This window comes from Argiope bruennichi, chromosome 7, assembly GCF_947563725.1.
Source record: "Argiope bruennichi chromosome 7, qqArgBrue1.1, whole genome shotgun sequence".
In the NCBI taxonomy this organism is placed as follows: domain Eukaryota; kingdom Metazoa; phylum Arthropoda; class Arachnida; order Araneae; family Araneidae; genus Argiope; species Argiope bruennichi.
The window spans coordinates 112,555,351-112,582,651 of record NC_079157.1 but is presented as its reverse complement, the minus strand read 5'-3'; the positions used below and the strand labels follow the sequence as shown (position 1 = coordinate 112,582,651).

The 27,301-nt window shown below is 30.8% G+C and overlaps 2 protein-coding genes and 1 non-coding gene across 4 annotated transcripts in view; 2 read left to right on the top strand and 1 right to left on the bottom strand.

Annotated features, from left to right (window-relative positions):
• Nucleotides 1–12,227, bottom strand: part of LOC129975543 (MORN repeat-containing protein 3-like) — a 32,316-nt gene extending 20,089 nt beyond the window's left edge. Inside the window, exons 1-3 of the mRNA XM_056088604.1 lie at nt 12,089–12,227; nt 9,528–9,676; nt 6,357–6,585 (exon numbers count right to left, since the gene is read on the bottom strand). Coding sequence (XP_055944579.1) covers nt 6,357–6,585; nt 9,528–9,676; nt 12,089–12,227 — 517 coding nt within the window. The remainder of the gene's footprint in view (nt 1–6,356; nt 6,586–9,527; nt 9,677–12,088) is intronic.
• LOC129975940 (uncharacterized) lies at nt 8,824–26,880 on the top strand. Of its 2 annotated transcripts, none has more exons than XM_056089239.1 (2): nt 8,824–9,128; nt 25,066–26,880. In XM_056089239.1, the coding sequence occupies exon 2, from the start codon at nt 25,091–25,093 to the stop codon at nt 26,087–26,089; it is 999 nt and encodes a 332-aa protein (XP_055945214.1). In that variant the 5' UTR covers nt 8,824–9,128; nt 25,066–25,090; the 3' UTR covers nt 26,090–26,880. The 2 variants fall into 2 exon arrangements, with proteins under 2 accessions (XP_055945214.1, XP_055945212.1); XM_056089237.1 differs by lacking the exon at nt 8,824–9,128 and adding an exon at nt 17,897–18,019.
• On the top strand, nt 13,709–13,813 carry LOC129976782 (U6 spliceosomal RNA). Its single transcript, XR_008785204.1, has one exon. It is a non-coding gene; the product is annotated as a U6 spliceosomal RNA (small nuclear RNA).
• Nucleotides 26,881–27,301: the final 421 nt, after the last annotated feature.

Here is a 27,301-nt window from a genome sequence, read left to right as displayed (position 1 = left end):
TGAAAGTTTTAAATTCATATATAGATATATATTGGGATCATTATAGAATAGAAAAATCTGGTATAAACTTAAAAGTAAAATATGGATCATATAAACTTTCAACTGAATGGGATGAAGTCTCAGCATTTTATGCAATTCCCCAATATAATGATAGAAATGGAGATTATACTAAAAATAATCTAATATTTGATAATTTAGGGATAGTTGAATATTGGGTTACTGTAAATGGACAAGATTATCCTGAATATCATTATAAAGTAAATTTTTCGGATAAAAATTATAATAATGCATATACAGCTCTTTTAAAAGAAGGATATAATGCTAATAATACAGAAACAGGTTGCATGATTGGATATAAAGATTTTGGAGAATTATATCCATTTCTCTGTATAGATTTATCTGCTCATAAGAATCTTACTTCTGTATCTTCCAGAGAATTAATATTTCATTGGAAATTAGAAAATAATACCCAAAAAGATTATATATTTTATTTTATTTTGAAGGAAAGGAATAAATGTTACTTAAATATGCATGAGAATAAATTTACGTTTAGTATAAAAGATCATTCAGAGTGATAGTCGCTTTTCATCCTATAATAAATGGCTGCTTATTATCCACTTTTTGATGATGAAATGACAGAAGGACGTATAGGACCTCCAGGAATTGGATTTAAATTAACAGATAATGGTGATTATGATATGGAAAAGAAGAAATTAAAACGTGTTGATGAACCTGTTGAAATTAGTGATGCAGCGACTAAATCTTATGTTGATTCAGTTCAAATAGGCTTAAAATCACATATTGTTGAATTACAAAAAAGAAGTTTAATTCATTCAGAACATGGAGATTTTGATGCGAAAGATAAAATTATAGGAAATGTTAAAGATCCAATTCATGTTATGAACGTTGTTAATAAACAATATTTAGAAAATAATGCTTTAATTTTGAATGAAGATTTTAGACAACAAAAAGCTAACAATTTTTTTGATTTGAAAGGTATTCCTTTAAAACATCTTCCTAATCCACAAGATAAAAATGATGCAGTTACTAAACAATACGTTGATAAAAAAACAAAAATAAATGATAAAAAACCTGATAATATGTTGACGAGAGATCATGATGGATTATATGTTCCTAAAACATCAACATTTTTAGCAACTAATAAAGAACAACAGATAGAATTTGACCATGAGGGTACTTTGATTGAATTTAATGTTTTCAGTTCTACTTTATTAACTAATGAACTGCAACTTACAACTGATATGTTGATGAAAATTACACTCTTTTTAAAAACTGATAGATTTGTAAATAATGATAATTATTTGTTATATATCCAACTCAATGATAATATAATATACAGTGATGATCTTAGTAAAATGGTTGTCCTGTTTGCTTATGGTAAACGTGATGATAAATTAACATTAAGTATACAACATAAATTTTCTACAGAAGATATGATATTTTATGTAAAACCTTACCTTTATATCGAGAAATTAGCTGAAATTGATTTATAATTTTTTTCTAAATAAATGAGTTCATCTACCTATTTTAAAGACGATAGTCTTTCCGACTATAAAAAACCAATATTAGCAGAAAAGTCAAAAAATCTAGATTTGAAATGGTTTTATATATCCAAATATCGAAAATTAAGTGAAGATTTTATTAGAGAATTTAAAGATAAAGTAGATTGGAAGTGTATATCCCGAAATCAAAAAATAAGTGAAGATTTTATAAGAGAATTTCAAGATAAAGTTAATTGGGAATATATATCAGAATATCAAGAATTAAGTGAAGATTTCATTAGAGAATTTAAAGATTTAGTAGATTGGTATTATATATCCGTAAAACAAAAATTAAGTGAAGATTTTATAAGAGAATTTCAAGATCAAGTATATTGGTATGATATATCAGCTTATCGAAAATTAAGTGAAGATTTTATTAGAGAATTTAAAGATAAAGTAGATTGGAAGTGTATATCCCGAAATCAAAAAATAAGTGAAGATTTTATAAGAGAATTTCAAGATAAAGTTAATTGGGAATATATATCAGAATATCAAGAATTAAGTGAAGATTTCATTAGAGAATTTCAAGATAAACTTGATTTTTTATTTTAGATTTCGACTTATAAAATTTTTCTAAATAAATGAGTTCATCTAACTATTTTAAAGACGATAGTCTTTCCGACTATAAAAAACGAATATTAGCAGCAAAGCTAATAAAACCAATAAAACAAAAATTAAGTGAAGATTTTATAAGAGAATTTCAAGATAAATTTAATTGGAAACTTATATCAGAATATCAAAAATTAAGTGAAGATTTTATAAGAGAATTTCAATATAAAGTTAATTGGAAACTTATATCAGAATATCAAAAATTAAGTGAAGATTTTATAAGAGAATTTCGAAATAAAGTAGATTGGGGTAATATATCATATCACCAAAAATTAAGTGAAGATTTTATAAGAGAATTTCGAAATAAAGTAGATTGGGGTAATATATCATGGAAACAAGAATTAAGTGAAGATTTCATAAGAATATTTCAAGATAAAGTAGATTGGGAAGGTATATCATGGAAACAAGAATTAAGTGAAGATTTTATAATAGTATTTCAAGATAAAGTAGATTGGGAAGGTATATCATGGAAACAAGAATTAAGTGAAGATTTCATAAGAATATTTCAAGATAAAGTAGATTGGAAACTTATATCAGAACATCAAAAATTAAGTGAAGCTTTATAAGAGAATTTCAAGATAAAGTAGATTGGTATTATATATCCCGAAAACTAAAATTAAGTGAAGATTTAATTAGAGAATTTCATCCTATAATAAATGAGTGAAAAAGTCAATTGGGATGAAGTTTCAAAAGAACGTGGTATGCCTGAAAGTTTGATTAGAAAATTAAAAGATGAAGTGAAATGGGATTTAATTTCTAGATATCAAACATTATCAGAAAATTTCATTTTAGAGTTCAAAGATAAAGTTGATTGGAAAAATATATCAGCTTATCAAAAATTATCAGAAAAATTTATAAGTGAAAATGAACATTTAGTTGAATGGGATATCATATCGAAATTTCAAAAATTAACAGAAAAATTTATTTTAATGCATGATCATAAAGTACACTGGCCTGCAATTTCACAATATCAAACTTTAAGTGATAAATTTATTTTTGAAAATGTTGGAAAACTAGATATGGATTTAGTTTCTCAGTATCAAGATGAAATGAGTATGAATATAATCGAAAAACTAGAAACAACTGTTAATTGGAATAAAATTTATTCATATCAGAAAAATTTAACCTCTGAATTTATAATGAAACATGTTGAAAAAATAACAGATTGTAGAGTTATGAGAAATCTGAAACTTTCAGATGAAGAATTTAATAAACTTTATAGAAGGATGAAATTATGGTATATAGCAAGAACGTGTTTGAATAAATAATAATTCTTTTTTTAATCTTTATAAATGGGTGGTAAGCAAACAAAGATATTAACAGGTAGTTGTACTAGTGATCGAATAAACGTTAGTTTTACAGAAACTTTTAGAATTCATCCTGTAATAACTGTAACACCTATTTGTAAATATGGTGAACCTTTTATTGTTAAAATAACAGAAGTAGATCGATATGGTTTTAGATTTCAATGTATAAAATTAAACGGCGAACCTTTAACAGAACATAAAGATTTCTTTCAATGGGGTGCGTGCAGTATTTATGAATAATTTTTTCTTTTTTTATATTTTTATTCTTATATTTTTATTTCTTTTTATGTGTATAATAATGTGAACAACGCATGAATTTATATTGATTTTAAGACGATAGCCTTTCGGTTAATTTGTTAACTTTTTCCAAGTTTTGGCGATATTTTAAATTATTGATGTTATTTTGGTGTGCTAATTATGACCTTTTTGCACTATTTTTGCTCTAAATTTTGACTTGATACTTTAAATTATTGATGTTATTTGGTGTGCTAATTATGACCTTTTTACACTATTTTTGCTCTAAATTTTGAGGTTATTTGATGGATTTTTAAGGTGTGCTAATTATGCCCTTTTTACACTATTTTTGCTCTAAATTTTGATGTTATTTTAAATTATTGATGGTTTTTAAGGTGTGCTAATTATGCCCTTTTTACACTATTTTTGCTCTAAATTTTGATGTTATTTTAAATTATTGATGGTTTTTAAGGTGCGCCAGAACAGGCATTTATATACTACTCAGATCACAAATCAATTTTAGATACAGATCATCAAATTAGTTTTCTGGTGATCTGTGTCTAAAATTGTAGCAAAATGTGCCATATTCTAAAAATTTTTGGGATTATGGCTAGAAACTACATATAAATAAAACAACTACATTTCAATCAGACAATGACTGGAGTTCTTTTGATGATTCACTGAAAAATTACTAGAATTTTTGATCTACCGCTAAAATTAGCGGCGTCTCACTGCATTTTTGCTTGCAAGAATGTGTTCTGAGTTTGATTAACCCTTTAAAGGGCCATTTTTTTTCTAGTCATATAATGTTAAAATATTTTTAGGCTTGGAATTAAAATAAGAAAAGGGATTCATTTAGCTTATTAGATAAATTTAATTTGATTAATTAATTAATTTGGTTAATTAATAATTAAATAACATCAAGACTCATCATTTTGTCTGAAATAAAGAACTGAAGCATCTAAGTTTCTGACTTACTAAAAAAATTAGTCAGAACTTAGGCCAACCTACATAATTTCATACAAAGATTGATAAATTTGGTGGGAAGCTTACTTCCCACGCCCCTAGAAAGGGTTAAAATATTTAGTTTCATTCATTGATTTTGTCTCCTTTTTACGTCCTCTTCGTTCTCTCTTTCCTTTCTCGTATACAGGCCACGGTGGCCTGGTGGTAAGGTCTCGGCTTCGAAACCCGATTCAACCGAAGAACCGTCGTGTAAGGGGATCTGTAGCTCGTTAAATCCGTCCTGACCAAACGTCCTCCCGCTGGTGTGATGTGGAGAGGGGGTGCCAGCGCAGGTGTCGTCCTCGTCATCTGACCGCGGTTCAAAATGACGAGGTCCGTCCCAAAATAGCCCTATGTTGCTTTACAACCGGACGTTAATATAACTAAACTAAACTAAACCTTTCTCGTATACGAAGTATAGGGTAAGTACAGTAATCGTTAAAAAGTTCGAACTCGTGATTTGGATGAATCTCCACGTTTTGGACCTCCCTAAGTTTAAAAAATATCTTTTTTGAGAAATATTTGTCAGTCTGTCTGCCTGTGAAAAACGCTTTGACTCAGACGGATGGAATTTATTTCCTGATCAAATTTGTAGATTTCTGTCAAATTTTGAGCAAAAATCTATACAGAGGAAGTCTGTCTGTCCGGTTGTCCGAATAAAAGTTAATACGATAACTACTGAATGGAGTTAGATAGATACATAGATTTAACATCTTCAGAGGAGGCATCTATTCAATTTTGAGACCAATTCAGAAAGGGGTTGGATCACATACTTTCAGAAGCATGTAAACGCTATAACTCAACAACACAATGACTTGAATATATGAAATTCGATATCTGATTTTATGTCTATAAGTAAGGCCGGGATAGCCTGGTTGGTAGAGCGCCGGATTCGCGTTCCTTAGGGTGCGAGTTCGAACCCCGCCGACCGAAGATTCACCGCTTCCTCGGTGGCTGATGCGCGTTATATCTGTCGTGGTCGCAAAGTCCTCCATGTCGAGAGTAATACCACTAGGGGTACTGGATCAGGGGTGATCGTTCTCTCATTCAGGTTTAAATTACGATCTGTGGTTGAGTGAATGAAATGCGTGAATGAAGTTTGCCCCGTAAAAAGGATGTGTGTAGCTAAGTCGTTCTCTTGACCCTAGATGACGCTATTATAGAAAACAAGAGGCTCCCCCTCAGGCTTAAATCGGCTGTCTTCGAACAGCGGGCTTGCCCATGGCAAGTGCCATAAGAAACAGCAACAACATGTCTACAAGTGCAATTCTGTGTAAAATTTTTGTTTCAATCGACAGGGGAAATTTGTTCTATATTCAAAAATTTGTATGTTGAATTCGATGTTCGGTTACTATTGACCGCATACCAAGGAATAATCTTCCAAAAAAAAACTTGGCAATGGTCACACGCTAGAGTCAATTAAAATGCTAAATTCACGCCAAAAGTTGGTTATTTCATAATTAGTGTATGTCAGTGCATGCAAGGTGTTCTCTGGGGTATCACGCGTATTAAAAGGTATGCGAGAAAGTTTTGGGGAGACCATTTCAGCTGGTTTCTTACATTTTTGCTGTCTAAAGGAACGTGACTAATAATTTAATAAATATTACAGCGTATTCAAAAATTGACGAATGTATTATACTTGTGATCATTGTTCCTTTTCCATGTCGCTTTCCATTTTTCCAGTCTCCTTCATATGTACTTCCATCAGCAAACCACATTTTTCCGAAGCCTGATCGTTGATCATGTTTCCAGGACCCTACATAAATGGAGCCATCGCTGTAATCCATCTGACCACAACCGTGCCTTTTGTCCTTCTTCCATGCTCCTTCATATCTGCCACCATCCTCATAAAAATTTATTCCTTGACCCTAAAAAAAAGTATGTCGATCAAGATAACAGATCCAGAAAAAAAAATACCCATAAGTTATCCTGAATAAAGATTCCAAAAGTAGAAGTTGATGGAGAACTATTTATGTTACATGCATTCATTAGGGCAAATTTTTGAGTTAACTTGAAATTTATTTTAATTCAATGTAAGAAACTACACAGCTCCGAAATTTTCTGAAAGATCCATTATTGCTATTTTTTGAAGCCAAATGTTCCATTTAACCCTCCGACTAGCGCTTAAAAAAGTCAGTATTTAGATGCTGCATTTGAAACAAGTTAAATTATATAGTATGTAGTTAATGCGAAACAATGTCAACAACAATATTATATGTTCTCCGATAATCGTATTATATAATTCAAATATGTGATTGAAAAAATAAATAAATAAAGGCATTAGTGAGTGAAAATCATGAGATACTTTAGAAAACTGACATTCAACTTGCGGGTATATATGGATTAAGAGGATTAAGATGCACATTCTTAACCTTCTTTAGATTTGATTTGGATTGGGGTAATTTCTATTCTATGCAATTTTTGGTGCGCGATAAATCCGTCGGGGCCAAATGTCCTCCCGCTGGTGAGTGCGGAAGTTTGGAGAGAAAGGTTCTAGCTCAGCTGTCATCCTCGTCATCTGACCATCGTTCAAAATTACAAGGTCCGTTCCAAAATAGCCCTAGTATTTCTTACCATTCATTCCATTAAACGGTTTGTCTGCTTTTGGCCTCACTATATAGCTTGAAGCAGACACCAGATATTTTAAAATAATTAACTCCCACGGTGTTCGATTTAGCATAATTGAACCTTATACTTTGAACTCAATTGGAATGAATAATTTAAATTTAAATGAATAAATAAAATTAATTTTTTTGTGAACAAGCTATGAAAAAAAATGACATATGTTTAATATTTTTAAATGAAATGTTTTCTTTTTCGCCTATAATTTAATCCTTATCTTTGTTTAAAAGATTCTCAAGAGTATAATTATTTTTAATTCATTAACTCTCATTTACATGTAAGAAGTTCTTTTCTCCGCACTAATAGCTCATTATAAACAGATTATCTTCAGTTTATAAATTACGATTTAATTGTAGTAATTAAGACTTATACTTGCTTTAGATCATTTTGTTTTAACTTGAGTAAAAGAGAGTCAATGGATTATTCATACGATACAATGCATTATTTAGTAAGTTAATGGTTAAAAAAACAGAACAAATTAAAGAATATGGTTGATTATCTTTGCTTGACAATTCGGAATGATCTAAGATCTATTCAAAAGACTGTGGATAGCTCCAATTTTCAATCGAATTTAGTCCTATTCTATTTCATATTTTGGTCAAGTAACCAAGATGTGCCAGACAGTTTGGATTTTCTTGAAGAGACTGCACATTGGAAGTAGTAACGACCTCATCTAAATTATTTTTCACTGATTGAGAAAGTCTGGGTTCGAAAACGTGATGAGTCTGGGTTCGAATTACCACAATACTTCAGAGTAGCTCTTTGAGGCACCGAACATAAAACTACTGAATTTCAAATGGAAATCGATTAAATTAAATCAAATACACAATAAGGAAATGAAAACGATAATTAATTAATTATTTTGTATATTAGCGTACAAGTTAGGGAGAGGCTTCATTTGAAGCCACTGTAACAAATCTTAGCGACATCGAGGGCTGAAAAAAAAATGGTTAGATGGAATCAGACAAAGCCACTATGCCACTAGAAGAAGTAGATGAGATTTGTCAGAAATAAAGTTTAGACGGCGGAAGTTTTGTCCGTCATTTTTTCTTTTCCATTCTGATATTAGCTTGAGATTGTTGACATTGACACTTTGCAATAACATTAGCCTGTTTCTTGATAAAATTAATTAGATCTTCTGGTGATTTGTTGCTATTGTTTATAATGGCACTTGCCATGGATTCGTCAGCGATTTTAAGCCAAGGGAGCATCTCTTGTTTTAGTAGCGCCAACTAGGGCCAAGAGTACGTCTTAGCTACTCACGCATCACATTCGCTTGCACGACCCCTTTTTACAGGTGGGCACATTCACACATCTCACAAATAGAACAGATGAAGAACAACCATGCCCGAACTGGGTCTCGAACCCAGGACGCCCATGTCACGGGGAAGACGCGCTACCCCTATGCCAGGACGCCGGCTCAGGTGATTTGATTGTCTGGAACGTTTTTCTAACAATCATCATTTGCTTGTTCATTCGATACTTTTACGGTTTGATGTCCATTCAAATCTGACAGAAACTATGCTGCTTTTGTTTATTTACTTTAAATAGCTACGTAGAATGATAATCAATCGATAATTATGATAAAACTTCTTAATCCATTTAATATTTAGTGATTGTTCTAAATAACTGCAAATTAAAATATGGCATTGAAATAATTAAAAAAAACTTGCCAGTTTTAAGAGTAACTATTCAAAACTTAATTGTCGTAAGAATACAGTGAGCGATAGGCCAAGGAACAAAAAGAAATAATGAAAATGAAGACAGGCTTCAACCATCCGAAACATTTGTAAGTTGAACGAACTATTGTTTTTATTTATTTCGTTCGGATTAGAGTAGCATTTTGCAAACTTTATTTACTTGCATACGCCTTGATTTATTTTCATTGCTGTACATTTTTAAGCCGTGAACTAGCTCAGTTCTGGAATTATTATGGTCTACAATTTTATTTATACTATTTACTGTGTCGTCTATTAGAAGTTTTACAATAGAAATTCAAAATACCCTGTATTTCTGAGATCTATGTTTAGCAAAGAAGGTTTTTCTGTGTTAAAGGAAACACTATTCGTATGTTTATTATTTTAACATACAATTCCCAGTTGCTCGTTCTCTGAAACATACATTAACCAATCACTCATTGTATTTTGAAATACTAATGTAATATTATTTGGTTTCGTGGTGATCTTACATTTCTTTTATCCTTTTCCCACTCTCCTTTATATAAGAATTCGGACAGAGTATTGGATCTGTACAAAAGGCCTTCGCCATGTTTTCTTCCATTTTTCCAAGACCCTCTATAGGTTATTTTATCTTTTATCGATTCTTGAATGCCAAAACCTAGGAAGAGAAAAAATATATCTGAAAGTGAGCAAGATAATTCAGTAAATTTTAATTTTATTTGAATACGAATCTTTCCTTACGCTTTGTTATCGCTTATTAATATATTTTCCTATTTTTTGTTTTATTTTCTCATATATTAAATATTCAAAGTGAAAGTAAGCATTTTTAGATTTCCTTGAGTTAGAAAAACACATTTTTGAAATAATATCTCTCTGATTACGATAATTCAAACACGCTGTGAACCTTGGAACAGATGATATTTAGTATACAGATTTGTACTATATTTGTGTCGGCGTCCTGGTATAGGGGTAGCGCGTCTTCCCCGTGATCTGGGCGTCCCGGGTTCGAGTCCCGGTTTGGGCATGGGTGTTCTTCCGCTATTCTATATGTGAGATGTGTGAATGTGCCCTCCTGTAAAAAGGATTTGTGCAAGCGGATGAGTGAGTAGCAAAGTCGTACTCTTGGCCCTAGTTGGCGCGACTATAAAAACAAGAGAAGCTCCCCCTCCGGCTTAAATCGCTGCCTTCGTAACAGCGGGGTTGTCCGCGGCAAGTGCCATAAGAAACAACAACAATAACTATATTTCTAGACTTTTATCAACTTTCAAATGAAAACCTGAGGAAGACTATTTATTTGGCTCTCCAAATACAAATGAATACGATAGCTACAAAACTTATAGAGATAAAGAAAATTTGGCACACATATGTAATATCTAATATGTAAATTCCGATTGGTACTTTCACTTGCGAGTAAAAACAGTAACTCAAAACTGTAAGGGTATAAATATATGAAATTTGGTACATAATCTTAAGTTTACAATGCCAAATTTTATTGAATCGGTTGTAAACAAAGCATCTAAAATAAAAATTTGATTTTCGAGCGCCAACTGCTAAATGCCAAGGATTAAACGCCAAAAAATCGATAAGGATCATACGATGAATTCAGTAAAAATGCAAATTAACGCCAGAGGTTAATATTTTGCATTATTTCACCAATTCCGTGCAAGGCATCTGTGATCTTTATACAATGTCCCCAATTTTATGTGGAGTGGCGGGAATAACATCTTTATTAGAAAGTATGTAGGAAAGATTTTGGACCACTCTCGATGCTTTCAATTTTAATCAAAATCGGGTATTATTGTTTTTAAATAATTTTCTTGCGTTTCACATATGCAAGAAAATAATTACCCATAAATGCCAGCAGGAATGGTCACCCAGAAGCTTTTCTCAAATTCCCTAGTAAAATTATTTTCACCTCCCTTTTCCTTTAAAAACTGTGGATGTTGCTTGAACATCCCAAGAGAGCACAGTTAACTTTTAGAGTCCCATGAAAGAAGGTTTCGTGTTTCATGTCATAGTGAAGAAAAACCAAATATGCGTTTTGGACACCTTATTTTTAATGGGTAGAAACCAAAATTTGAAGCAAAACTGTAATTTTAGTAACAAAATGCTAAACCAAATTTTATTTTCCTTTGGTGGTTTTGCATTTATATGTATGGGAATACATGACTGACAGACAAACGGTCAACTCCTTGACTAATATGGTATAAAACTTGACATGGATCTATATTTTATATATTAAAACTCTTCACTAAATTTTATGCATCTAACTTATTATATTTTGTTGTTATCGCGCTGAAGTTCATGCAAGCAACTAGACCAAGTGCGTAATGGATTTCATCCAAAATTTCATAGAAATTTAAATATTTGATGTAAAAATCACTTATAGAATTTCATCTTTTTAAACAAAGCGTTTTTGAATTATTATATCCAAAGAAAATAAACATGCGGATGATTCTCAAAATCTCGAAGTTTGAATCTTTTGTTGATTACAATGCTATACTTTATTTTATATTTAAAATTATATTCTTCCTATTCGTGGAAATAAAAAATACAGAGAATAAAACATTTTATGATACTTGTGCATATGCCAACGATTTATCGCCAAAATGGAATCGACATAGATGTCATATTTATTGCAACCATCAAATAATCGCCAAAAAATTCACCAAAGATGTCATATTAGTTCATTGACTTGCTCGAAAATGATATACGGTTAAACCAAAAGTTTGCAAATGGCACATAATAATAAACAAGAACTCATTTTATGTTCAAACTGTAGAACTTGTCGGGATTTGGTGACTACTTCACTCGGAGGATTTCTAAACTTTTAATACTGGCTCTGTTTATAATTAAAATCAAAGCAAACAAAAACTCTTTCATTAAAATGTCTCACTAAAAGAGACGGTTTGCTGTCTAAGGCGCATTAACTTTCTCAGTGAGCCAATTTTGAAAGCTGTCACTTTTGTAGACAAACAAGGCTACTTTCTGTTAGCCACTGGTCATTCAAATTAAGCAATCATGGTGGTTAATTTGGTTATATTAAGATTTACACATTCTGTAATCGTACCATGTTTTTCGTTGTCTTTCCATAAGCCAGTGTATATATCGCCATCTTCATCACAGATTGCTTTGTGAAGACCATTTCTATTGCTGATTTCAAGACAACGTAAGGGCTTTTTGGATCTCTTTAAGACAATTCTGAGCATCTGGGAAGATAGGATTAATAAATATCTTCATTAAATTTTAAATGAGCTTAATTGAAATAATGTTCTATTATGGGACTAATGATTCTTAGATGCCTATTCATTTAAAGCAATTAATGATTTCCAGTATCTGCATGGCTCAGAAACCGATTCATCACAGTTAAACTGTGTCTTTATTGAAACAATTTCATTTATTTGCTTCTACCTGTATGATATTTTCGCTTTACAACATCAAGTTGATAAAAGTTGGGTTTATACTTACTTTTAATTTATCAAAATGCTAAATACTGATTTTATTCGCATATAGGATTTTTTTTTTCTTCATGATAAATGAACATTTCAAATTATAAAATGTATTAAGGTGCAGCTATTATTTCCTGCTATCAAAACAAAATTTCTTTTTAGTATTTGTAAATTTAATCCCATTAAATCTGCAATTCATCATTATAATTTCTAAATCACCAATTGCAATTTGATTTTTTTTTTTTTAAAAAAACTAGCTGTATTTCACTTCTGAGTATCCTTTATTACACGTCTGTATTTGGAGTTTGATGAAGAGCTGCCAAATTTGGCACAGGTATACTTTGAAGTAGAAATGTGTACTTTCATTTTTAATGAATTAGATTTTTTTTTTGAAATATTAATTCATGAAAAATTAAGCTGGAATTTGATTTTTTTTTTCGAAATAACTTTTAAAAATATTTTCGCAACAGAATAACTATCCAGCCATTGTAAAATTTAAAAAAATATTTTTTTCAATCAAGCCAATTTAGCTACTGTAAAATTCTTTAATCTATATTCAGTTAACTTTATAATATATTTTTAAGTACATTTCATAACAATTTTTTTTTCATTGTAAATGAAACACAAATCGTTTCATTGCTTCGTCAAATTTTTGATCTCTGCATATTCTTATATTGATGGAATCCAAAAACGAATTTATCTATGTAGTTTACAGGACGAATAAAAGAATGAAATTGCAATACCGATAAATTAAAAAAATAGCTGAATAGGACATTTTAATAAAGGATTATCCTTTCTTGCAGTACTACAAATAGACACTCTTCCACTCGATAGTTCAAAAACAATCGATAGCTGTGAAATAACTCGCGATTGTTTATCAATCGATAGTTTTCAATAGCGCGATATTATCATTGTTCGATAGTATTGTAATGATAATTTTATTATATATATATATATATATATATATAATATACAGTGTGATCAAGAAATAACAAGAGGTGTTCGGAGCCCTGTAGCGTGTTATGTACTAAACGAAATATAACAAACTTTGGCCACCATGCGCATTAAAGTATGCGGTTTCGATTTGTCAAAAAAAAAAAAAAAGTACCGAGAAACGCCAATAGGAAAAATTCTGGAGCTGCGATCGAAAACTTTATTATGTAACTTGCATATACGGGTACATTGTGACACGATATCGAGGATAAAAGGAAGGGTTGCGGCAATTCAAGTCATTCTGCATGACTCTCTTCGGCAGTACATATTCTAAAATTGGAACGATACAGAGAAGATTAGCATGGTCCCTGCGCAAGGATGACACGCAAAATCATGAAGCGTTCCACATTTTTTAACACTAATTTCCTTGCAGATAAAACAACAAAAAGATATTATAATATCCAGATTCAAACCAAATTCTTAACTAATAACAAATAAATTAACTATTAGGTCTCGAAGATGAAAGACCACATAAGTCCAGGTGCTCCGTTGAAATAATAATCATCACGTCGTCTTTCTGCAAGAATTCGTCCTAGATGGCATTTTCACTACGTGAACGTGCCTTATTAATCTAGTTGATTTATCAGCGAGATGAAAATTATTTGAAATTATTTTTGACCCAATATTAAATACCGGCAAAATTTAGCTTCGTTTGCTGTATAGTGAAGCAAATGTGGTCGTTTGACATCATGTCTGAAATCCAGGGTGTTTTTATCTATCCTTGATATTGAAAAAAGTAGGTTGTCCTATATTTTCTAAATAATAAAACGCATATTTTAATTTTGTGTTTCTATAATAATATGTTTACTTCCGCCACCGATTGTTCGGTCCAGTGACAATGAAATTAATATTATTGATCGCAAATTTTTACTGTCGGGACATTCATTTTTACCGAACGATCGTTTTACCGAACCAGTTCCTTGTATATTTCCCAGGTTTACTATAAAGTAATACGAAATTGTCGAAAACATAATAAATTTTTAATACATGAAATGAAACGAGAATTTTTTTTTCAACCAATCTCTGGAGAAAGCGGTTTTAAAAAGAAAGAAAAATACTGATGGAGAAAGTGTGAATTGGTTAAATATATGCTGGATCAAATTTACAAGGGATGCACTATAAAAAAAGTTCTACAAAACTTCGATAGAACAAGATGCTGATATTAAAAAGAACGATTTGTCACCACAACGAGGAAGACCAAGTAATTTCGGAAAAAGAACATTCTTTTATGTATGAAAAAAGGAAATCTATTATATCTGAAAAATACATGGACATGATGGATTTATTACCATATATACCTCCCGTTCATCATGAATATTTTAAAATGTTAAATCTTGTATAAAATTCAATTTAATTATACCCAAGTATAAACTGAAAATGTATGATTTCATTGAAATTCTTAATAAAACTGAATTGTTTTTTGTTATGTTATATTTTCTACTAGAATATTCTTCACTTTTTATCAAATGAATAAGTATTTATAACAATTTGAATAGCATTTTGTTTTTATTTTTAAAAAAACGCTGATGCAACTGAAATATTTCTCAATTAAATGAACGATTACAATAATTCATTAATTTTGAAAGTGAGGCAAATCCATTCAGTTATAATGAAACTCTTACTTTTTTAGTCAGCACTGTAAACACTATTGGATTATAAACTTATATAAATTGTTATAAAGATTTGAAGGTTGCATATTTTTTTATTCTCAATAACAATATACTTTTAGAGAACTTAAATATAAATGAATCATTAACGAAGGTGTTTATATATCTTTCTTATTAGTGGCGCCATCTGCTAATGAGTTTAAGAACAATAGTTCTCAAGATTAAAAAAGAAAACAATTAAAACAAAACTATTTTTTGCTGTTTTATACATAAGCAGAAAAATTTTTAAAAATTTGTTTTTAATGAAATTTTACCAATTATTTATATTTTTAAATGAAATCTTTAATGAAATTTAGTGCCAATCACAAATGAAAGGATGGGGGGTGATGATGAAATGTCAATGCCCCCTTGCTTCAAGTTGGAACGTTGGAACAAACAAGTTGGTATGAGTGAAACTATCATAAAATGGTTCTGCGGCACTTGCCACTCGTCATTACTTCTGATTAAAATGTATTTCAGAGAATTGGAGGGGTGACATTTTTCAGACGTTTCTTATGGAATATACAGAAAAAAAAAGTAATAATTCACATAGATAAACTGTCATTAATGTTGTTCAAAACTGGGATACTTGAAGTCTATTCGCCTCGAATAGCACTCCTATTGAATCATGAAATTTTGATAACATGAAGCAATCTAATTGAAGCACGTGGATTTATTGACGAATGCATTCACGGTTAAATGTACTTATGAATCTATAATTGTTTAATTACTTATGGAAATAAAATAGAAAATAGCCACTTCGTTTATTTATTTAGATTTATGTACAGTACCTATTGTTCTCTTCGACACTTTCTCGCATATCTCTTAATAAAAGCGTTCATACTCTTTTCGCACCCAATATAAAAATTACGGACTTTGAAGAAGTGACATTCACGAGGTTCAGAGTTTTATTTTCAGACATGACATGAGCGTTTCCTGTTTCTTATTATAGCATAGAAAAGTGAGTTGGTCTTTTGGACACCTTTTTTTTTTTGTCAGCCAGTTTATATCAAAATTTGTTTCAAAACTGGAATTTCAATGATAAAATTTCCATACCATTTTTTTTTTTTTTTATTAATCTAAGTCTATGCGTATTTAAGCAATGTGTATATTAATTGAAAATGTACATGCATACAGAAGTACATATCGATAGACGAACACCACGTTGAAGGATTTGGTTCAAATATATATATATATATACTAAAATTGTGTAAGAAATTTTATTCATTTAGATCTTTACATTTTATAGTTTCAAATTAACTTGTTCTCGTTCAGATAGACAGACTGATTTCTTTGGATTTTCAAAGATTAAGTGCGAATTTTCAGTCTTGTAGCTTAACCCTCCAGCTGCGTATACCGCGATTTCCGCGGGTTGGCAATCAGTCCGTTTTCTGTTTCATCTCACGCTTTTCGCAGTTTAGAGTGTTTATTTTTACGATTACAGGTTTTTATTATATTATATTACTATCGTGTAACATATAGTATTAGTTCACTTTCTTAGAAAAATATTTGAACTTATTTGCAAACATCGCATCTAAATAGTGATTTTAAAGAATTGCGCAGCCAGAGGGTTAAAGCGTTTTCAAGTCACCATGTTCACAAACAAATTCCAAAAATGTATTTTTCTTATTCGGGAAAATTTGAAACGTGAAGATTCATCAAAACCTCGAGATCGAACTTTTGCCAATTACAAAGTGAAACATTACTGTAATCTAAATTATTGTGTTCTATTATATCTTCGTTGTGTAAAAGAATAAACCAGCGTTTCGATCATATATAATAACAAAGTCAATTCAATAAAATTTTATGGAATTTTTCCCAGGCAAAAATATTTATTAGACAAGCAAAGATTTTTGTATATTTTAAACGCATTGAAACAGTGGAATGATATTGATACATGATACATATAGATGTTAAATCTACAAAGTATCAAGTCTTCATTGTAGATGTTAAATCTGTATTCCGAATTTTATCTATCTAGCTATCTTCATTTTTTAGTTATCGTATTAACATATTCGAACATCCAGACCGACAGACTTTCTCTAAATGGAGTTTTCTCAAAATTTGATAGAAATCTACAAATTTGGTGTAAACATATACCAAATTTCAACCGTCTAGCTCAAAGCGTTTTTGAGTTATCTCTGTCACAGACGGACATACTGACATTTTCCTACTATAAAGAGGCTTGACTGTACACCATATTAAAATAAATTCTGTCGTGATATATATAATATTGAAGAAACACAAAAGTAGAGACATTATTATTTTCTGATTCCCCTACTTACATTCTCAACGAGTGTACGCGAGGCTATCTTAAATTTTTGTGATAATTTTTTTTTTAATTATCGCCATTTATAATGTTTTATTTATTATGACCCGATCGCACCACAGATAAAAATGTAGATCTATATCATATTTTCTTCTAAATCGACGAATAAGTTGATCGTCTATCTGTCTGTACATGCACATGCGATAACGCAAAAGCTCAACGACTTATGAATTATCGCCAGAGAACGAGTTCGATATTTTCTTTGTTGCAGGAAACTTGGATTGTTGAATTCAAGACAAATCCATGGTCAGAATTTTCAGTCCTTCCCAATCTTTCCCCTGAAAAGCGACTTGTGGCATTGTTTGATCTACAAAAGAAGATTCTACCCCCTTCCATTTGTATTCCTTTGTTGCTCAATATTCGAATTCCTTATCTATCTATAGGAAGGTCCCCCCCCCCTCCTCCCCACACAAAATAGAATAGGAGAAAATTCACACGTGGTCTAGAATCCTAGGTTTCCCCACTGTTCGACTTCCTTTGCACGTGGTAGGTTGTGTGGATTACTTGTGTTAGAACTTACTTGTGTTCTTACAAAATTCCTTCTCGGTTATTGAAGACGACTGCAACACCGAATTAAATTTAAGGTAAATAAAATTTAAAATAATAACAATCTCCATTACTGAAATATATTTAATGTTTCTTAAATTATGGATCAATAGTAAGCATCAGATCGCTTTCAACTGGACAGTAATATAATTTAGGCATAAGTGGTGAACCAGGCTAGCTTCATTCTAATCTGATTTTACTGTGAAAGGATGTGAAATAAAACTATAATATACAATAAAACTTGGCTGCTTCTTCGACATCTTTGATTTTTTATTAATATAGTGGTCAAATAGCGTTTACAATTTAAATATATTTTATTGGATTCGAAACATTAGGTAGTAAAAACTAAAATTTTTATGATCTGTCTTTATTTTTTTTATTAGTTAAATATGTTTCTGCCTTGTATCCTCGATCGTATACAGTTTTTTCTCCTTCCTTTTTCCAAATATATGAAGAATATTTTAAAAATTCTTCATTTACTCGGAAACCGTGCAACATTAATAGTACCTCATCGATTGAAATGTCTTATATCTGGTAAGATATCCATATTACCAGTAGTCCACACGGTGCATATTGAACTAAGTCATTCGACAATCTTTTCTGTAAATTTATTCAATCGAAAAGCATTTATAAATTTCCTCATCTTTTAAAGAATTTTGAGCATATTATTGTATATTTAACTTCTTATTTTTGAATTTTATTGTAAAATTTTTGCATTAAAATTTGCATTGCATTTTTGTATATATTTTATTTATTTCTTATGATTATTACTTATTATAATGCTTATTCATTTATTGTAATAATTACTTTTATAACATTATTATAAAAGGTCATTGTACTTATTATCACAAACATTATTCATTCATTATTTAAAAAAATTAGGGCTAAACTAAAGAATATGGTTCAATTAAACAATTATCAAACTGTAATTTTTTAAAGAAATGTGTACCTTAATCATATTTTTTCGTTGATATTTCAAAAGGTTTTTACTTTCTGGCACGATTTGGTAGATACTGACAGAAGATCTTTTAGTTTTATAAAAGATATTTTACTTGCTGATTATTTATTAATTATATATATATTACTTATTAAAGCTATTACATATTCTCTACATCCCAATATAATTTGTCCAATTTTGTTTTTCCCCCATTAAAGCAAGGAATTAATAAAAAATCTTAGAACATTCGGTTCAGATAATTGATTATACATCCTTTAAAGTAGGATTGTATAATTTCCACATTTCCAGACTAATAATCAATAAGGTCTCTTTATGACGTTTGTTTTTCTAGAAAAAGTAATTTACAATTTTAAAATTTATTTACTAATGTTATTTGATAATTTTTACAATATTACTTGGAAAAACAATAAAAAATGTAGCAAAAAATAGAGTAATGAAAACTTATGAAATTTCCCTTGTCATTTTCTTCTCACGGCAAGAGGTTGTTTTGAAAAAAAAAAAAAAAAAAGTTCCTTACTACTGTATTTTGTTACTTGGATTCAGCGCAGTAGCGGCTCGTCCATTGAAATTTCAATGACGCAACATTCCTTAAATTATTTTCATCTTATTATTTATTACCTTTATTCATTACCTTATTTCATAATATTTATTGATATTTCTTTCTGATACTTCGTGATCTTGAATGATTTCATTTTATACAGTTCTTTTGCCGAATTCTGTTATCGCAGAATATAAGATGTGAAAACTTTTTGCATTTTTCCAAACCATTGCCTTGCATGAAAATTAAATCATAGTCTACTTGCTTTTAATTACCACCAAGGAATAGTTCCTGTCTGTACAGGCAGGCCGTCACGGAAAAGCTCCTAGATTATTATCAGTATGAAATATTCCTAGCTCTTATCAGGACGCATCTGATTATTGTTAACTCACATTAGCTATTCTGGATTTTATAAATAAACCAGGAGGGCTTATCTCCCCAAAACTTTCTCGCATATTTTGTAATAAATATGTTATTCAGAAAATGATTTGTATGGCATTGGCGTACAATAGTTACGAAACATTAACCTTTGGGATGAATTTAGTATTTTTACTGAATCTATCGTGTGAATCCTTGGCCAGATATTTGGCGATTAATCTGACGCATGTGGTTAAAAGTAACCGAAAATCGAATTTGTGTTTTAGACTCGTACTTTTTTAAGCGATTGAAACCAAAATTTGACGCCTGGAGTCCAAACATTACATGCAAAAATTGTTTAGACTCCAAATTTAAATCATTGTGTTTTTGAGTTACTGCCTTTGCACGGTTATGAAAGTACAGATCGACAGGCGGTCAACCCCTTGTTAGATTCGGTACAAAATTTGATAGTTGCCTACGCTGTAGAAGTTAATTCTCTATATCGAATTTTATTTTTCTAGATCTTTTCATTTTGTAATTATTGTGTTAACCCATATTTGAACAGCTGGACACACAGACTTCCTCTGAAGAGAAATTTGACAGAAATCTACAGTATAAAGACAGTATATAAAATTTCATCTGCTAATAATATGTTCAGAAAAACAGAAGCCGAGAAATAGAAATATCTCGTCTCGATAGATCTACTTAAATCTGTATGAGTTTGCCTTAATTTCCCTACAGTATTAAAGACGAAATTATGAAATGTAAATAACTCTTTAAACAGAAATAACTAAAAGTTGCCATGCGATAAAATATTATGATCAGACTAAACGAGACGTTTTGAGACCAGAAAATCTCTCCCAAACCCTTATTGGTAAGGGTTTTTATAATTGGTAAGGGTTTAAATAATTTATTCAATAGTTATATGACTTATCAACATTTCCTTTTTTTCATTTCAAGAACCATTCCTTATTTAATAATCTTTTCATCATCAAGTTCTCTCTTTGAAAAATTAAGTGCGAAGCTATTGCTTACATCAAAAGGTCTTGAACATTATACTGAATTTTCTGTAGTAGAAAGAGAAACAAGCGCTACTATTCCAAAATTTTACTCTTTTCCTCCTGAAAATCCCTCCGGGGGGGCACCTCGTAATGAGGATGAGATCCTTCCGGTATGGTGGTTGGATCTCGCCACCCTGGAGGATACACTAATAGGTGGGGGATCTGACTCCTCCCATCGATGACGGGACATACTTCCTTCGGGGAGGGTTGTACCGTGGCCGGTGACGGCCCTTAGGACTCAACCACAGTTCCCGCCAATGTTGCTGTTGCGGCGGTCCGGTCATTCTATTTTTATGGTTTAAATCCGTGTGCCTTCGTGGTGGGTCGGAGAGTTAGATGGCTGACTTTCCTCCAGAACAAAGAAAGACGCAAAATTAATCTATTATTTTTAATTTAATGAGAAACAAATTATTTTCCCTTTATTTAAAAAATGTTAAGCAATTTTAAGAAATAATAATATAACGAATCATAAGTTAATTTTTAATAAATAAAACATGTGTAATGAAACCACTTCCGTACATCATGTTGCCTTCATTCTAATTCATTTTTACTTGTTTCAATGAAAAAAAAATTATCGCACCACAGATATTCTTCAATGTGCTGCCTACACTTAACTTATAAAAAATGAATTTTTTTCAGCTTATATAAAAAGAATTCTGCATTCTTGTCTGAGTAGTTAAGTCACGTTCTTGAATAAGGAGATTCCAAGCTTTGTAGACTAGTTATCAAATGATTTGCGATTGGTTCGGGGGCGGGTCGTGGTATCATTTTAGTATACTATATTGCACTATATCCAATAGAAGAATTAAATAATGGCGCTCTGAATAATAACTTCAGTTCCTAATCAACCTCGAATTTTGAGATAAATTATCGCATCTTATTATATCCCACTTTTTATAAGTTGAAGGATCAGATGAATTTGAATGTGCTAGAATTTTTACATTTCTCCTTTAAACTTCATCCATAGTGAAAACGAATGTATTTTTCATGATTATAATCTAAGTTTTCTCAAAGCGAATTTTCATTGGGACCTGCTGTTCATACTTAAGCAGCTTCAATTTTATTTTTATATCTTCTTCAATAAAAATGCATGGAGAAAATATCTATTTTGTAATCAAGAAATGTCATTGCAATAAACGTTCTGTCACTCCTCATAGGTGTTATTCAATTACTTCAAAGTGAACAAAATTTGTAAAACTTGAAAGTGTTTTAAAATTTATTGATGCTGCTTAATATAATAAGTATAATAATATTCTATATTGATTGTCAAATGTTGTTAAAATAAGTAATAATCTATATACAGTGGCTCCCAAAATTGAGCATACACTATACTCTTTCTTCTTTAATTTTATTCTTTTTGATCTTAACTTTCATATTTATGGCTAATATTTATAAGAACGACAAAATATACATTAACAAAAGTATTAGGCTAAAAAACAAAACGGAGGAATCAATAATATTTTTATTACAGTCATTTTTATGTCAAAGTTGCAAATTCCAAAGTCACAAAATTGAGTATACACTTTATAAAATTTGCGACTTGACTACTATTATTTTTTTTTCAAATGAATAAGTAAAATAGTTTTGTTACTTTAATCGGCAATCATTGATTTCCAAGCGAAAGCAAACGTTTTGGTTATCATAATGAGCTTCAGAAATGAGACAAATGTTGAAATTCGGAAACTTGTTATTCGATTGTCTGAAGATGGTAAATCTCTACGAGAAATTGCAAGAGAAATTCAATGCAGTCACGGATGCGTTCAAAAAATTATCCAGAAGTATAAAATGTATAGCCAAATTGTTAATAAACCTGGAAGAGGAAGAAAAGAAATCCTCAGTGCCACAACCAAGAGAAGAGTTATTCGAGAGGTAGCAAACAATCCTAAGGTGAATGCTACAAAAATTGCTACATTTACTTCAAGAACAATTGGAAAGTGTGTTTCTGCAAAAATAATTCGAAGAGTAATCTGAAAAGCAAACTATAATGGCCGCGTAGCCAGAACAAAACCATTCATTTCCAAAGTAAATGGAGAGAAAAGAATTTCATTTGCTAAAAGTCATATTTCAAAACTTCCGGATTTCTGGAATCAAGTAATATTCAGTGACGAAGTAAGTTCAATGTTTTTTGTAGTGATGGTCGATATTATATTTGGAGAAAGCCCAATTCTGAACTTCTGCCGGGGCTGTGTATCTGCAAAAGGTGTGGGAAATTTAGTTTTCATTGATGGAATCGTGGACAAAATCAAATATTTGGATATATTGAAGAATAATTTAAAACAAGTGCCCAGAATTTGGGTTTAGAGTCAAGTTTTCTGTTTCAACAAGATAATGATCCGAAACATACAGCTAAAATAGTTAAGTTATGGTTGTTGTATAGTTGTAAAATGCAATTACACACCTCTCCTCAATCTCTAGATCTCAATATGAGTGAGAATTTGTGGGCGCAATTAGGAAAATCAGTTCAAAAACACAACATTAGGGGTAAGGAACACTTAAAAATAGTATTACAAGAAGAATGGTCGAAAATATCCGGCGAAACAACTCAAATTTTTGTCAACTCAATGCCACACCGTTTATAAGCTGTTCTAAATGCAAAAGGATATGCATTAAATATTAATTTATCTTTTTCTCTTTTTGTTGACAGATTTTATTAGATGTAGACTCAATTTTGTGACTTTGGAATTTGCAACTTTGACAAAAAAAATTACTGTAATAAAAATATTATTGATTCTTCCGTTTTGTTTTTTAGCCTAATATTTTTGTTAATGTATATTTTGTCGTTCTTATAAATATTAGACATAAATAGGAATGTTAAGATCAAAAAGAATAAAATTAAAGAAGAAAGAGTATAGTGTATGCTCAATTTTGGGAGCCACTGTATAAAAAACGAAAACGTACGTGGCACATAAATTGAGTTTGGTAATTTGCTATTGAACATTGAACATTTTTACAGCTGTACTGATTAAAACCCTTCGATTAGTTAATGAATGGAGCTCCAAAATATTATTATAAGTATTCTGAAGATAGTTCGCCGTGTCACCAAAGAGGATATTCAGTCAGAGGATAGAAGATATAAAAGAAATCAAGAAGTAGACTTCAAACAAAAAGTTCAATGAAGCTCAAATATAGGCTTAACCATTGTCAGATAAGCAATCGTGGTAAGACTTAAGATTTATGTACGGTTTCTTGCCAATCATGTTAAAATCGTGCCAATCTTCCAAAAACTCTCTAAAGGTCTGCAGTCCTGTGTGCAAGCCAGAAATGTTAACAAACGGCTTTTAAAGTTCAATCAAAAACTGGTACCATTATATTTGGCGAGAAATAGCTCAAAACGTTTTCAATTTTGGCGCCTGTATATTAACCTTAAGTCTAGTCTTAATCGGAAGCCGTAATTTCTTTCGAAAACTGACACTCATATCTTTTAAAACAATTATTTTATAAAAACTTTTTTTTGTATTGTCTTAAGACTAAAAAGTAGTGCCTTTTTAATGACATAAGTTTCATTTTCGTACAATTTTTCATTTAACTTTAATGATATTTTTTAATTTAATTTGATACACTCTCAGAAATAATGTTTTTACGGGATTCAAATTCTTCATCAAAGTATTCAAATTCGTGCTTCTGCCAATCATACAATCCATATTAGGATTTTCATTTTCGCTTTTATTTCGTAATATATACGCTTTGTGAATTACAGTAATCTATTTTATTTGGATTCATGTGTTTTAGTCTCATTAAATAACTAGATGAAATGTTTTCGAAAGAAATGCATTCCATATTAAAAATGTAACAGCCTAATAAGTTAGTAATATGGGCCAATAAATGGGTCGCCAAAGGCGAAGGTTGTAAAATAAAGTAAGCTGCAAGATTTAAAATAAGAATTCGATACTATATATCATTCTCATTAGTATCATTTGGAAACGTCTCTTGAATTACATAAAACGAGGTAAGTTAGCGTATCCTGCTTTCTCTGTTAATACAAATGCTGGGAAATATGATGATTGTCTAGCAAGTTGATAATCTAAACTAAATGGAATCATGACAGATTTCACCTTTCTCAGCATTTTTCAGAGTATTTGTGATACAATCTTACTTAGTTATATGATTAATAATATTTTATACAACAATAAACTTCAAATTTTAAAAATATTCTATTTATTTCGTCAACAGGTCCAAATTTTAATCATCGCTGGATATGGTTTATCAAAAAATCTTTCTGAATGCTGGGGTTCTGCTCTTCACCTGTGTCTTATATACTTATGCTCTGAACTCAGATTATCCTCCAAGATTCAAGCCTGAATGTTCGCCCTGGGACAGTTGTTGGAATATGACACCTGAATATAGAAGAGATTTCACGCAGAGAAACTGCGAATGTGACAGTCTCTGCACAGCTTTTAAAGACTGCTGCGTCGACGCAAATGCCAGAATAAAGTTTCCTTATTATTACAAGAATAGGCTTGATACCTGCTTTAGATATGGTATATATGACGAGGCAATTTATGTCGTGGGTAGTTGCCCTCGCGATTATAACGACTCAATCATTGTCAAGCGATTCTGCGAAGGTCGAGATGACTTCACAGATCCTATGATGTCAACTCCTGTTTCCGATGTACATTCTGCTTCGACTTATCGCAGCAGATATTGCGCTTTATGCAACGGTGCACCCGCATTTAAGCTAAAACCTTGGAGGATGTATCTGAAATTTGATGATTCTCATCCACAGCTTACAAATGCAGTGTTTGTGATGATGAAAGACTTCATATTCAGCCACGATTTCAAAAAATGGGGCATATATGTAAATGATACTTTCCGTCCTTTCGAATTTGTATTCCAGAAACCCGAATCTGTTTCAGATGTCCGATATTGCCGACCTAATTTGATATCTTCTTGTCCTCCCAACTGGCAACATGAATATGTAACGAGAGCTTGCCATTCTTATATGGGGGTGGTTCATCACGAACATGATTCTTACAAAAATGTTCATTGTGCCCTATGCAACGGCTTAGGTTTGAGTCAACTCACATGCTATGAACACATCCGCAATGCCAGATTCGTAGAGAGTGATCCTTTCTTACTGCTACTGGTCACCAATATGAACCAAATGGAATACATTGGCAGACGACGCAAATGTAGATATGGGCAAATATATGACCGTTTTCGCAAAATTTGCAGAAAATTATCGGCAATGAACTGAGAGAAGCAGAATATTATAGAAAATGGGCAGTGATTCTCGGTGGCATTTAACACAATGGCATTTTGTATTACATGCTTTTATAGTAAATGACATTTCTTTCAGTTTAAAAAAGACGATGAATATGGTTACATATTCAAAAAAGAGCAACCAAAACTCATATTCTGAAGATTAATGAACATAATAAATTTAATGAACACAATGATAAATGTGAGAGGGATACAGATAAAAAAAATCCATCCTTCCCCCAAACTTTATCTTTTTTATGAATAAAGCTTTTCCTTATTTCGAATTTTATAAAATATAATTGATTTTATTATGTTTTTAAAGCTGCAACTTAAAATTATGTAACTAAAAGTTACCTGAATAACATTAAAATAAAGAATGCCGATCTTTTGATAAAGAATGTATCTGTTGAAACTTTCACAATGTTGAAAAAAACTTCAAAATTTTCATATTTCAGCCGTACATTCATATTATGAACTTATTTTTGTTACTTTTTTCATTTTTCCTATTTGCATTCAATGTTTTTAACACATTTTTATACTTTGTTTCATAATTGTAATGACGGAATTTTGTCAAGACTTATGATATTACTTAACTTAACTTACTTCTTGATATTCTCGGTGGCAACATACAAAGTGTAAGAGAGTGTATTCTCGGTGGTGCTATTTTAATATTTTCAGAACTTTATTGTCAATTTATATATTAATTCAAATACATTTGGAATCTTTATGCATGTCAGCACCCTGGTAATGAATTTTAAAAAGTGATTATAAAATTCGGAAATATTTAAAACTGATAAAAGAACTAAAATATAACAAAAAGTTCAAATTTTTAGATCGTAAATAAAAATGGGATTTTAAAGATTGTTTTTATTTTATTTATTTTATTCACTTTGATCAGGAAGGGTGTGTAAGAACTCTTTATACAATAGTCTCTACAGCATACAAAACGAAATATTATTTACAAATAATTTACATAAAATTTCACTCTCTATGAGAGGTGCCTTTTTGATATTTCTACCAACATTCTGCTATTTCTGTAAATATTTAATTTCAACAAATATCACAGCTGTTCGCTTAGCTGACATTTTATATGGCTTGGCTTCTTTTATTTTTTAATGTAAATTTGTATCATCATCCTCATATTTGGTTGTGCCTTCCTCTGAATTCTGTTCCATTGCATTCTAATTTTCGCAGTCAATTTCGTCCT